The sequence below is a fragment of the Nycticebus coucang genome, chromosome 21 (genome assembly GCF_027406575.1).
Source record: "Nycticebus coucang isolate mNycCou1 chromosome 21, mNycCou1.pri, whole genome shotgun sequence".
Lineage (NCBI taxonomy): Eukaryota > Metazoa > Chordata > Mammalia > Primates > Lorisidae > Nycticebus > Nycticebus coucang.
In genome coordinates this window covers 17353886-17368000 of record NC_069800.1, presented here as the reverse complement: position 1 = coordinate 17368000, position 14115 = coordinate 17353886, and the positions used below count along the sequence as shown (strand labels likewise).

The window sequence follows — 14115 nt, the reverse complement described above, 5'->3', positions numbered from 1 at the left end:
ATGAGCTTTTTTTCATGTGTTTGTAGATTGTGCATCTGTCTTCTTTAGAGAAGTTTCTCATCAAGTCCCTTGCCCACCCTGAGATGGGATCACATGTTCTTTTCTTGCTAATACGTTTGAGTTCTCTGTGGGTTCTGGTTATTAGACCTTTATCGGAGGTATAACCAGCAAATATTTTCTCCCATTCTGAGGGCTGTCTGCTTGCTTTACTTACTATGTTCTTGGCTGTGCAGAAGCTTTTTAATTTGATCATGTCCCAGTAGTGGATTTTTGATACTGCTTGAATTGCCTGGGGAGTCCTCCTCATAAAATATTCACCCAGGCAGATTCCTTCAAGAGTTTTCCCTGCACTTTGTTCAAGTATTTTTATAGTTTCATGTCTTCAGTTTAAATCTTTTATCCAGTGAGAGTCTATCTTAGTTAATGGTGAAAGGTGTGGGTCCAGTTTCAATCTTCTACAGGTTGCCAGCCAGTTCACCCAGCATCATTTGTTAAATAGGGAATCTTTTCTCCACTGAGTGTTTTTAATTGGCTTGTCAAAGATGAAATAACGGTAAGTAGCTGGATTCATCTCTTGGTTCTCTATTCTGTTCCAGATATCTACTTCTCTGTTTTTGTGCCAATACCATGCTGTTTTGATCACTATCGATTTATAGTACAGTCTCAGGTCTGATAGCATGATTCCTCCTGCTGTGTTTTTATTGCTGAGTAATGTTTTGGCTATTCGAGGTTTTTTTCTGATTCCATATAAAACGAAGTATTATTTTTTCAAGATCTTTAAAATATGACAATGGAGCTTTAATAGGAATTGCATTAAAATTACATATGGCTTTGGGTAGTATAGATATTTTAACAATGTTGATTCTTCCCAGCCATGAGCATGGTATGTTTTTCCATTTGTTAACATCTTCAGCTATTTCTTTTCTTAAAGTTTCATAGTTCTCTTCGTAGAGATCTTTCACGTCCTTTGTTAGGTATACTCCAAAATATTTCATCTTCTTTGGCACTACTGTGAAAGGAATAGAGTCCTTGACTGTTTTTTCGGCTTGGTTATTGTTGGTATATATATAGGCTATAGATTTATGGGTGTTGATTTTGTAGCCTGAGACATTGCTGTATTCCTTAATCACTTCTAAAAGTTTTGTAGTAGAATCCCTGGTGTTTTCCAGATACACGATCATATCATCTGTGAAGAGTGAAAGTTTGATCTCTTCTGACCCTATGTGGATACCCTTGATTGCCTTTTCTTCCCTAATTGGAATGGCTAAAACTTCCATTATAATGCTAAAGAGCAACAGAGACAATGGACAACCTTGCCTGGTTCCTGATCTAAGTCAAAATGATTTCAATTTAACTCCATTCAATACGATATTGCCTGTGGGTTTGCTGTAGATGGCCTCTATTAGTTTAAGAAATGTCCCTTCTATACCGATTTTCTTAAGTGTTCTGATCATGAAGGGATGCTGGATATTATCAAAAGCTTTTTCTGCATCAATTGAAAGAATCATATGGTCCTTATTTTTTAGTTTGTTTATGTGCTGAATTACATTTATAGATTTACATATATTGAACCAGCCTTGAGACACTGGGATAAATCCCACTTGGTCGTGGTGTATAATTTTTTTGCTGTGTTGTTGGATTCTGTTTGTTAGGATCTTTTATTTATTTATTTATTTTTAACAGACTCAATTCACTTTATTATTGCATAAAAACCGTATGTTGTAGCCACAGCTGGAGCCTGGGTCCTCTGCACGGAGACTCTGGTGTGGGTCTTGACAAGATGGTCAGTGAATTCTTGGTAAGGAGACTTGGTGAACACTGTCTCTTTCCAGAGATCAGGAGTGAGATAGCTGTAGGTCTTAGAAATGGCATCAAAAGTGGCCTTGGCAAAGTTGCCCAGGGTGGCAGTGCAGCCCCTGGCTGAAGTGTAGCAGTCATCAATCCCAGCCATCATTAGCAGCTTCTTAGGCACAGGCGCTGAGACAATGCCAGTTCCTCTAGGAGCAGGGATGAGACGTACCAGCACAGAGACACAGTGGCCTGTCACCTTGCAAGGAACAGTGTGATGCTTGCCAATCTTATTCCCCCAGTAGCCTCTCTGCACTGGGACAATAGAGAGCTTGGCCAGGATGATGGCACCTCAGATGGCAGTGTCTACTTCCTTGGAACACTTAACACCCAGACCAACGTGACCATAGCAACAAACACCTTGAACCTGGTCCGCTGACCAGCGCGAGTCTGTTTTTGCACTGGCATAATCTTCAAAACTTCATCCTTGAGAGATGCCCCCAAGAAAAAATCAATGATCTCAGATTACTTAATGGGCAGAGAGAAAAGATATATCTCCTCCAGGGATTTGATCTTCATGTCCTTAGCCAGGCGGCCCAGCTTGGTGACGGGCATCCACTCTTTGTCCTCGGCCTTGCCTCTGCCAGCTCCGTGGCCTCGGCCTCGGCCCCGGCCCCAACCCCAGCGCGACCCTGGCCACGGATGCCGCTGCCGAAGCCTTCACGGAAACCACCACGGCCTCCCATTCCAGGCCCCTGGGGCCTCCAGGCCCTCCCGCTGCACTGGCGTCATCGGCCATTTGGTGTTTTCGTCGGAAAAGAAGCGTTTGTTAGGATCTTATTGAGTATTTTAGCATCAATGAATTCATTAGTGAGATTGGTCTATAATTTTCTTTTCTTGTTGAGTCTTTCCATGGTTTGGGGATCAAGGTGATGTTTGCTTTGTAGAATGTGTTGGGTAATATTCCTTCGTTTTCTATATTTCAGAAGAGGTTTAGTAATATAGGTACTAGATCTTCTTTAAAGTTTTGGTAGAATTCTGACGTAAAGCCATCTGGTCCTGGGCTTTTCTTTTTAGGGAGATTTTGTATAGTTGATGCTATTTCAGAACTTGATATAGGCCTATTCAACATTTTCACTTCATTCTGGCTAAGTCTTGGTAGGTGGCATACTTCCAGGTATTGGTCGATTTCTTTCAGATTTTCATATTTCTGAGAGTAAAGTTTCTTGTAGTATTCGTTAAGGATTTTTGAATTTCTGAGGGGTCTGTTGTTATTTCATTGTTACCATTTCTGATTGATGAAATTAGAGATTTTACTCTTTTTTTCCTGGTTAGGTTGGCCAAAGGTTTGTCTATTTCATTAATCTTTTCAAAAAGCCAACTTTTGGATTTATTGATCTGTTGTATAATTCTTTTGTTTTCAATTTCATTTAATTCTGCTCTGATTTTAGTTATGTCCTTTCTTCTTCTGGGTTTGGGGTTGGAGTGTTCTTCCTTCTCCAGTTGCTTGAGATGTCCCATTAAGTTATTAACTTCCTGTCTCTCCGTTTTCTTGAGGAAGGCTTGTAGTGCTATAAATTTCCCTCTTAGTACTGCCTTTGCAGTGTCCCAAGGTTCTGGTAATTCGTGTCTTGATTGTTGTTTTGTTCCAAAAATTTGGTGATTTCCTTCTTATTCTCGTCTACAACCCATCTATCCTTCAGCATAAGGTTGTTCAGCTTCCATGTTTTTGTATGGGTATGCAGGTTCCTGTTGTTATTGAGTTCACTTTTTATTCCATGATGGCCTGAGAAGATGCAAAGAATAATTTCTATTTTTTTAAATTTGCTGAGGTTAGATTTGTGGCCTAGGATGTGGTCATTTTGGAGTATGTCCTGTGGGCTGATGAGAAGAATGTGTATTCAGTTTTGTTGGGATGAAATGTTCTGTAGATGTCTGTTAAGTCCAGATGTTGAATGGCTAAGTTTAAATCTAAAATTTCTTTGCTTAGCTTGTTTTTGGAGGATCTATCCAGCACTGCTAAAGGGGTGTTAAAATCTCCAACTACTATGGAACTGGAGGAAATCAAGTTGTTCATGTCTGTTAGAGTTTCTCTTATAAATTGAGGTGCGTTCTGGTTGGGTGCATAAATATTAATAATTGAAATCTCATCATATTGAGTATTACCTTTAACAAATATGAAGTGTCCATCCTTATCCTTCCTTATTTCGGTTGGTTTAAAGCCTATTGTGTCTGCGAATAGGATTGCAACGCCTGCTTTTTTCTGTTTTCCATTTTCCTGGATTATAGACGACCATCCCTTCACCTTGAGTCTATATTTGTCTTTTAATGTAAGATGTGATTCTTGTATGAAGCAGATATCTGGCTTGAGTTTTTGTATCCTGTCAGCCAACCTGTGCCTCTTTAGAGGACAATTTAAACCATTCACATGAATTGAGAATATTGATAATCCTTTTGAGAGTCCGGTGGACATTTTTAATCCTTTTGCGACTGTGGAAGTTGGAATTTGATCAAAATTTTCTGGGTGGGTTTACTTTTTTTTTTTTTTTTTGTAGAGACAGAGTCTCACTGTACCGCCCTCGGGTAGAGTGCCGTGGCGTCACACGGCTCACAGCAACCTCCAATTCTTGGGCCTATGCGGTTCTCTTGCCTCAGCCTCCCCAGTAGCTGGGACCACAGGCGCCTGCCACAACGCCCGGCTATTTTTTTTTTTGTTGCAGTTTGGCCGGGGCCGGGTCTGAACCTGCCACCCTCGGCATATGGGGCTGGCGCCCTACTCACTGAGCCACAGGTGCCGCCCTGGGTGGGTTTACTTTTGTGGTGGAGGATTACGCTGGTCTTTATGGAGGATAGGTCTGAGAATATCCTGGAGAGCTGGTTTAGTTATGGCAAATTTCTTCAACATGTGAATGTCATTGAAGTATTTAATTTCTCCGTCATAAATGAAACTCAGTTTAGCTGGTACAGGATCCTGGGTTGAAAGTTATTTTGTTTTAGGAGATTAAAAGTCAATGACCATCCTCTTCTAGCTTGAAAGGTTTCAGCAGAGAGATCTGTAGTTATTCTAATATTCTTGCCCTTGTAGGTAATGTTTTTCTTTCGTCTGGCTGCTTTTAGAATTTTTTCTTCATATTAACTTTATAAAGTTGATTATGATGTGTTTGGGGGATGTCTTATTTGCGTTGAGTTGTGCTGGAGTTCTGAAACTGTCTGCTATCTGAATTTCAGAATCTCTTGGCATGTCTGGAAAGTTCTTCATAATCTGATGGAGAAGAGACTCTGTGCCTTGTGAAGCCACTTTGTCACTTTCGGGGATCCCTATAAAACGAATATTGGATTTCTTCAAATTATCCCAGAGCTGTCTGAGAGAGTGATCTGTTTTTGCCCTCCATTTCTCTTCCTCTTTGAGAGTTTGGGAGCGTTTGCAAGCTTTGTCTTCAATGTCAGATGTTCTTTCTTCTGCTTGCTCCATTCTGTTACTGAGGGATTCTACTGTGTTTCTCAGATCTTTGAGGGCTGCAACTTCTTGTCTCAATGTGTCATAATCTTTGGTCATTTGGTCTTTGAATTCGTTGAATTCTTGAGATATCTTTTGGGTTACTGCTTGGAATTCTATTTTGATCTTATTTTCTATCCAGATTCTGAATTTGATTTCTGACATCTCAGCAATTTTTGCATGGGATCTTGTGCTGTGTCTGCCCCATTGATCCTTGGGGGAGTCGATCTACTCTGACTATTCATATTGCCAGAGTTTTTCTGTTGATTTCGCCTCATGATTGTTTTTCACCGTTGCCTCTGGCCATCCGCAGAGTTGGGGAGGTGTTTTTCCAAGATTAGACCACAGCGGGATCACTCTATTATTGCTGGATCTTTGTAGGGAGCAGCTCTGTGTAGTTCCTCTGGGCTGCCACAGCCAGGGAGTTCTGGTTTTGGAAGCATCTCTGGAGTGTGACACACCCAGATTCAGCAACAGGGCAGGAGGTGGTGCACATGGTTCTGGTAGTGCCTTGTGCCCAGTGAGTTTGTCACAGAGAGCCCAAGGCTCCAGCAGTCTCTGGCCAGGAGAAGGGCTCTGCACAGAGGCAGGGAGGGCTCTGGAGGGCATGCGGCTAGCAGAGTCCCTGACCAGACAAGTGGCGTGGAGGCAGGGAGGGTACAGGAGGGAGGACGCAGTGTTGCGCGGCTCCTGCAGTTCCTGGTCAGGGCATGCGGAGGCCCTACGTGCATGGGTCGCATGTCAGGGATCATGGCGCAGCTCTTCTGGAGGTCCAGGCGGTGCCAAGCCCAGGAGTTTGAGGTCGGTATGAGCTGTGATGCCATGGCACTCTACCCAGGGCAACAGCCCAAGGCTCCAGTGTGCCAAAACTTGTCTCACTCTGCCCCTGAGGGTTAAGGCTGTAAGGTAGCTCAGTCCCCTCATTTAGGTTGCTCCGTCACTAGGTTACTAGCTCCCGCCCGATCCTTGGTCTGTGACCCTGAGCGTGGAGCTTGCTGGGGCAGATCTCTCACAATGGCTCCCTGTGGCCCACAGGCAAACACTATTAGCTCCATCTGGCTCAGCACCTCAGTCTGGGGCCCTAGACAATGCTCAAAGTTCTCCGCACTCCTGCTCAAGCTCTCCCGAAAGGCAGTTCAACTGAATGCCAAGACCAAAAACACTGAAACAGTTCACAGGTAAGGCCTTTCCGGTTTGCAGTCTCACTGTTGCTTGTACTTACGGCTGCCAGCGGGATTAGGTCGATTGGACACACGCAACGACTTGCCAGTTTTCCACTGTTTTTGTCTTCATCTTGGGGTCCAGAAGTTCCTTGCTGACTCCCCATATCCTCAAAGGGATGATTATAGGCAGATCCCACCAGCCAGAGATGCCTGGAGTCTTATCTCCCCAGACTCACCGTGCCCTGTTGCAGGGAGGCTATTTCTCGACTGCCATTTTGGATTCAAAGTGATATTATTAAACTCTCCTTGAATTCAGTCAGAGTATAACTCCAAGTAATTCCCTTATTTACCAGTATAGAATTCTTTGTCACCCTTGGGAGCATGCTGTGGTGTCAGGAAATTATTTTTATGGAAAAAAAGTTCCTTTTCAGTGTTTGATAGTATGCAGTGGAACAACTCAGTAATTCATGTTACAATAACCACACAAAACATCCTGCTTAGATTTATAAATGCTTAAACAGATAATCCACTTTTCTATTTAACACAATTAACATGTATAGGATTTTTTTTTTTTTTCTGAGACAGAGCCTCAAGCTGTCGCCCTAGATAGAGCGCCATGGCATCACAGCTCACAGCAACCTCCAACTCCTGGGCTTAAGCAATTCTCCTGCCTCTACCTCCCAATGAGCTGGTACTATAGGCGTCCACCATAACACCAGGCTATTTTTTAGTTGTACTTGTCATTGTTGTTTGGCGGGCTCAGGCTGGATTTGAATCCACCAGCTCAGGTGTATGTGGCTGGCACCTTAGGCACTTGAGCCACAGGTGCCAAGCCCATGTTTAGGATTTTTAAAAAGACAAGTTGTTACCATGGAGGAGGTCTGCAAAAAAAAAAAAAAAAAGACAAATTGAAAAATTAGTCAGAATTAAAGGCCATCCATCTCCCTGACCTGCATTCTAAAGACGGGAACTCTGTTGGAAGGATCACTGATTTACAGCAAAAAATAATTAGGGTCTATCACAGGTAAAAAGAAGTCTAATATAATTTTATTTTTTAGAAAAATATGCAAATACACCCTGAATTAAATTGGTTCTCACTCGAAAGTTCATTAGAGCAGGAATTCTATTTCCCAATTTCCGTTGTCCACAGAAAGCAAAAAAATGCTGCAGACAAAATGACATTTGAAAAAAATACCTTTTTAATTTTCATTAATTACATTTCTTAAGGGCAATATTAGCCTCATGCCATTTATGCTCACATAACAGAAACTGCAATAGCAAAGTGCTATGGACAGAGACAAATGTTCATCTGGGGTGATGCTAACCAAAACCTTGCCCTGATCAACATCATATGTAGCTATTTCCATAGGAAGAAGCTCTTTGTTCGTGGGTTTTACTGGGAAAGAATGATCTTTCTCTTCATTGGCTCCTCCATCAAACACTTAAAGTTTCTGGGAGACCATGTCTCTTTCTACCCCTTGCAGAAGTGAAAATGACACCCTGCACCTTTTCTTCACACTATTCCCAATTTCATCCTATCATTTATTTTCCTAGTAATGCGCCCACAAGAAATGTGCCCACATTACTGGCACGGAAACTGAGGCTCCAAAGGTGTAAAAGTGATCTCAAAAGGTGACAGGGCCGGGCAAACTTCCTGACCCGTCACTCGGCGCTGTCCTTATCAAGCTTCAAGGAGGTGTCGCTCCCAGTCGGCATACTCTTTAGCCAGAAGGTTTTGCGATTTTTAAAATAATCAAAGCCTGACCAATTGTCCCAGAGAGTCGAGGGGAAAGCCAAGTGACAGCGTCTAAGAATTTTAATTCTGGATCCTCAAGCAAAACCTTGAGGACTCCACTAAGGCCTCGGAAACTACCCAACTCGGTGGGCACCTGCCCCGGCAACGGGCGGTAAGGGGCTGGGCTGGGGGGAAGTGGGTATTGGGCAAGGCGCCTGCACCAGCCAGACGCCCGGAGGGTCAGCACTGCACCCCTGTGGGAACGTCGGTTCCTCAGTTCACCTCCGCCGCCAGAACGCCGTGGCGAGACTGAGTTGGCTCAGGAGCGGAACTCCTACCCTGGCAAGGCGTTGGGGCTAGCTCGCGCCGGAGCTCCGCAGTTACATTTGGGATTTCTAACTCTGCGGCTCGGGCTCGGCTCTTGATTACTCGCGCCTGGCGGCGGCGGGCGGCGCGCACGACGGCTGTAGCTCTGCGCTCGAGGGGTCGAGCCTGGCCCCGACCAGCCGCTGCGCGCGCTCATCGGTGACCCCGGCGCCTCCGGCGGGCGGGAGGAAGAGGCCGCTGGGGCCGGCTGGGTGATGTCCAGGACCTCGAAGGCAGTGCTGGGCCTCTCGGTGCTGCTGACGGCGGCCACAGTGGTCGGCGTGCACCTGAAGCAGCGGCAGGACCAGCAGGTCGGTGTCACGTGACCGTCTCTTCCCGGCTTGCGCGCGGCTGCCTCGGGCTTCTTGGGGTCTCTGTCCGCGTGGTTCGCCTGCTCCTGCTCGATCTTCCTCCTCGAGTCTTTCCCCTTCCGCCTTCCTCGGCCTGCGCACCCCCACGCATTTGTGGCTGTGGCGCAGCGGCTGCCCTCGGCGTCTGCAGTCTGGAGGTCTGGGGAGACGCGTCTGGCTGGCGGCTGGGACCCCTGCGCCGAAGGAGCCTGCTCCAGCGAGCGCGCGCTCCTGTGGTGCCCGGCGGTTCCATTCTCAAGCCACAGCCAACCCGCAGTGAAGCGGACCTTTCAGCATCTCACTTGGGCCGCTATAAAGTAGAAGGCGAGAAAGGATTTAACTTGGGGTGCTTTCAGTAAGTTGCTAGCCTCTTCCCCACCCCCAGGCCCAAGTTGGGGCTCAAGCCTAATATGTTTTACGTGCCAAGTGCTGATGATTTTATCTCGCGGCAAAGGAGGCGCCCCCATAACCCACCTTTAGTGCTTTTGGCCAAGGTAATTTGGTGAGGTGTTTTGTATTTTTTGTTTAAATTAACAGTTTGTTACGGAAACTGTAGGTTCTGGGAACGATGCCAGCCTCCACATTTTCTTTTTGGCATTTTTATTTTTGTAAATATCTGCGATTCACTGATCAGTTAACTAACCGTCTCTTTTGTCTCTCCCGCTTCATTATTTTCTTTTTCATTCAAGTTGGCAAATGTTTAATCACTGACCACTGTATGCCAGGTACCTCACTAAGTACTTTGGGAATACAAAGATAAAGAAACACAACTGCTCTAGAGTCTATTAATGATCCACAATAGTGCTGAATGTTGAGTGTGAGAAAGGGCTAGAGGTCAGAGAACAACTTGATAGTTGTGGCTAAACCTCGTTTGTTGAGGATGGAAATAATGAACTGGATGAATCATGAATAAACAGTCTTTCCTTGATTTGGCTGTCCAGCGCTTTGGGCTGTGGTATACAGCGACAAAGAAGAGGACGTCTTTGTTCTGCATGTTCGCAATCTGTGGAAATCAGAGGAGAGGAAGCATGTGATGATACAAGAATGTTGAGGGGAGATGGCATGACTGATGAAAAGGGCACAGAAGAGAGTATAGAGATTTGGGTTTAAAGTGTGGTTCTAAGAGGGTAGCTTTTTTTTTTTTTTTTTTTGCAGTTTTTGGCCAAGGCTGGGATTGAACCCACCACCTCCTGCATATGGTGCCAGCACCTTACCCCTTTGAGCCACAGGCGCCGCCCGAGGGTAGCTTTTGGAACAGGGGCATGAGACTTCCTTCTCTTAGGAGGAAAGGGAAAAGATGATGATCTGGAGAAAACTTGAGATGGGGTGGAAGAAGGTATGTCAGATGTAGTTCTGAGGTCAGGGAAGTCAATGATTTTTGAAGAGAATCATGTGGGGATGGGTTGGTCCTGAACCCTAGCTGCTCATCAGGTGTACCTAGCAGGTTTTTGCTGTGTGACTAAGGCTTAGTCCCTACTCCTTACAAATTAAGCCAGAGTCTCTTGGGGGTGGGCACCTGGAGTAGGTATGTTTTAAAAGCCACTCAGAGGATTTTTAACACAAAGCCAGGGTTGAGACCCACTGTGTTAGAGAATGGAAAAGTGGTTACTTGGAAATTAGAGATGAAGAAAAGATTGTGTAGAATAACTTGGGTTTATTTTACATCTGGTCCTTCATTAGGGGCTCGCATTCTGGCAGTGGAAAATAGGACACATTTGATTGGCATTGGTGGATATGTCTGAACGTTCAAGGAAGCAAGAAATTAAATAATGACTGTTGTGTCCTGCCAGGTGCTATTGTATGCTAAGCATACAATATATTTATATATTTATATATATCATATGTAATCCGCACGGTAACTCAACAAAAACCAAGTACTACTATATGAGGAGCCTAGAGTTCGAGGTGTTGGAGTTGTGAAGAGGTTAGAATAATGAAGAGGTCTTTGGAAGTTAGTAAGGAAGGCTGTTTGGAAGCTAGTAAGGGAATGGTTAGTAAGGTAGCTAAGTAGAGGTCACAGGAAGGATGTGTGAGGCAACAGGGTAGACATCGAAACCTGGAGGAAGAGCTCAAATAATGGGATGGAAAACAAGATCATAAGCATGTGCATGGAAGTGTAGCATCTGGGAGGCAGGTGTGGAAGGATGATTCCAGTGGATGGTGTGGCTTTGTGTGGGGAGGAGGTATGTAGGTAGGTCATGGTGTAAGGAGCACAAGATAAAAATAAGCACCTCCATGTTTGTCTCGTTGGGGATCTTGCCAAAGGTGCAGGGTTCAAGAGAGTTGGGTTTCAGTTGAGTCATCAGTCCCAGGACTCTTTAAGTTTCCCAACTTTCTCATAATAGTGAATGAAGGTATAGGCCTGGAGGAGGTGCAGCAAGCAGGTACTAGCTGAGTTTTAAAAAACTGATGTAATAATTTTTAGAAAACCAAACATACCCGGGCGGCGCCTGTGGCTCAGTGAGCAGGGCGCCGGCCCCATATGCCGAGGGTGGCGGGTTCAAACGCAGCCCCGGCCGAACTGCAACAACAAAAAAAAAATAGCCGGGCGTTGTGGCGGGCGCCTGTAGTCCCAGCTGCTCTGGAGGCTGAGGCAAGAGAATTACATAAGCCCAAGAGCTGGAGGTTGCTGTGAGCCGTGTGACGCCACGGCACTCTACCGAGGGCAGTGAAGTGAGACTCTGTCTCTACAAAAAAAAAAAAAAAAGAAAAGAAAACCAAACATACCCAGGCTGTGGGGCTCTACTTTTCATTTATTCTACTTTGTAAGGCCACTATTAAAAACTTACTATTTTGTGAGTTGTAAACTATAAAAAGTTATTAGTAGTGACTGAATTAATGCTTTTAAAAGTCTCATCTTAGGTCCTAGGTCTCGGTTCTGGAATTCTCTGCTTGTTTTTTTAGTGTTTGTCAAGGTAACTACCATTGATGGGTCTTTTTTTTAACTGTGGTAATAGCATTCTTTTTTTTTTTTTTTCTTTCTCTCTCTCTCTGTTACATATATTTTAAAAAATTTTTATTACAGGTTAATGTGGGGGTAAAAACAGATTCCATAGTTTGCGTTTGTAAGGTTAAAGTCTCATTTGTAGGTGGGTCCCACACCTAGGTAGTGTGCCTGTTAGGTGGGTTTGTTTTGTTTTATTTTTTCGTTTAAAGAGCCAGGGTCTTGCCCTATTGCCCAGGTTGAATTGCAGTGGCATAGTGGTAGCTCACTGCAACCTTGAACTCCCAGGCTCAAGCAGTCCTGTCAAGATGACTAACTGGGACTATAGGTATGTACCACTATGCCTGGCTAATTTTAGATTTTTTGTATAGATGGGGTCTCAAACTTCTGGGCTTAAGTGATCCTTCCACTTTTGCATCCTAAAGTGCTAGGATTACAGTTGTGAGCTGCAGTGCCCAGCCTCTGTTAATGTAGTTGATTAATAATTTTGTATGATTTTTACATGCTAGAAGAAGCCAAATTTTTTCTTGTATCAGTAACAGTTCGGATTTTGGTATCTAGGTTTTTTTTCTCTTGATGTTTATTGTTCAGCTAGGATAATTGCTAACAGGACAGTAGCCCACAGTGCTACCATAGTAACTTATCAAGTTTTTATTTTTTCTCATTAATTAATTTTTGTGTTTGGGTCTTCACTTTATTGCCCAGGCTGGTCAAATGGTCCTCCACCCCAGCCTCTTTTTGTTTTTTGAGACAGAGTCTTACTATGTCACCCTCAGTAGAGTGCTGTGGCATCACAGCTCACAGCAACCTCAAACTCTTGGGCTCAAGCTCTCGCCTCAGCCTCCCAAGTAGCTGGGACTACAGGTGCCCGGCTATTTTTTGTTGCAGTTGTCATTGTTTAGCTGGCCCAGGCTGGGTTTGAACCCACCAGTCTTGGTGTATGTGGCTGGTGCCCTAACCACTGTGCTTCCAGCACCGAGCTGCACCACCTCAGCCTCTTGAGTAGCTGGGACTATAGGACTACAGCCATCACAGTGGCTGTGTCAAGTCTTTAAAGTGTCTATCAGTTGAACTTTTAAAATTCAACGTAGTGCCAGCTTTTAATTTTTTGCTAGTTCCCATTAAGTTTTCTGTACTAAATGTTCAAGACTATCTTAAAATATGGTAATAAGTCATTCCAGTAATAACAGTATACTACCAAATTGTTTGATTGCTTCTTTGTTACATTTGGGTACATTTTACATTTGTACAAAAGTTAAAATAGTAATTGGGTATTTGGAATCTGAACATTTTAGTGTATTTTGGTAATACTGTTATTTGGATTTGAATGGCACAAGGATGAGAACCACCTGTTCTGGGTGTAACTGAAATCTGTTCCTTACGTTTTTAGAGGCTTCGTGAGGGAGTGATCAGAGACATTGAGCGGCAGAACCGGAAAAAAGAAAACATTCGTCTTTTGGAAGAACAGATTATTTTGACTGGGCAACTTGAAGCAGAAAGAGAGAAGATGTTATTGGCAAAAGGTTCTCAGGAAACATGACTTGAATATGAAATATCAGTGGGACAAACAACACTGGGTGTGTGTGTGGAATGGAGAATAGCTTAGTGATGTCCTAATCTTTTTTATGTCATTGTTTTTTAAAATGATCAAATAAAGGACAGTTGATCATACATTCTAAAGTATGATCTTTTTAAGTCCTTTACATCTGAATAAAGATGTATGGGCAGATGCTCTTCTGAAGCGCTTCTGTCTGTGAGAGCCTGGTAGAAGCTCCTTTAAGTTCAGTGTCCAGAGCTAATTAGGATTACTGAAAAGCACTTCTGAACCTGTGAGAAGGAAGGGATGGAGAGTAACATCCACCTGAGTAGTTTGATAAGTCGACACGATGATGAAGCCACAAGAACATCTACCTCGGAAGGGCTGGAGGAGGGTGAAGTGGAGGGAGAGACACTCCTTATTGTTGAATCGGAGGATCAGGCATCAGTGGACTTATCTCATGACCAGAGTGGGGATTCCCTGAACAGCGATGAGGGAGATGTGTCGTGGATGGAGGAGCAGCTGTCTTACTTCTGTGACAAGTGCCAAAAATGGATACCGACCAGTAAGGAACTTCCCAATTCCTTTTATTTGTCAATTCCTGTTTGTTTTTCTAACCTGTGAAAGAAACTTGAATGTAAAGTAGACTTAAATATTTATTATTTAGTTGATCAACTATAAATTTATACAAAACAGAGACATATTTGTACTAATAAAAATGTCAATCTCTGTCACA

General features: G+C 43.9%; 2 protein-coding genes and 1 pseudogene across 4 annotated transcripts in view; 2 read left to right on the top strand and 1 right to left on the bottom strand.

Annotated features, from left to right (window-relative positions):
• Positions 1 to 1673: 1673 nt before the first annotated feature.
• Positions 1674 to 2587, bottom strand: LOC128573750 (40S ribosomal protein S2-like; annotated as a pseudogene). Its single transcript, XR_008376538.1, has one exon. The product of XR_008376538.1 is annotated as a 40S ribosomal protein S2-like (transcript).
• Positions 2588 to 8680: 6093 nt separating this feature from the next.
• LOC128573749 (protein PET117 homolog, mitochondrial) lies at positions 8681 to 13382 on the top strand. The gene is made up of 2 exons (XM_053574124.1): positions 8681 to 8859; positions 13233 to 13382. Exons 1-2 carry the CDS (start codon positions 8764 to 8766, stop codon positions 13380 to 13382), a joined length of 246 nt encoding a protein of 81 aa, XP_053430099.1. The 5' UTR covers positions 8681 to 8763.
• A 296-nt stretch (positions 13383 to 13678) lies between these two features.
• The window catches only part of KAT14 (lysine acetyltransferase 14), a 48382-nt gene continuing 47945 nt past the window's right edge, over positions 13679 to 14115 (top strand). For both annotated transcript variants that reach the window (XM_053574123.1, XM_053574122.1), the window contains exon 1: positions 13679 to 13944. In XM_053574123.1, coding sequence (XP_053430098.1) covers positions 13686 to 13944 — 259 coding nt within the window. In that variant the 5' untranslated portion in view covers positions 13679 to 13685. The remainder of the gene's footprint in view (positions 13945 to 14115) is intronic.

Coding starts and splice junctions, on each gene's coding strand:
- LOC128573749 (XM_053574124.1), top strand. CDS start 8,764: ATGTCCAGGACCTCGAAGGCAGTGCTGGGCCTCTCGGTGCTGCTGACG. Junction 8,860..13,232: donor AGCAGCGGCAGGACCAGCAG/GTCGGTGTCACG, acceptor TTACGTTTTTAG/AGGCTTCGTGAGGGAGTGAT.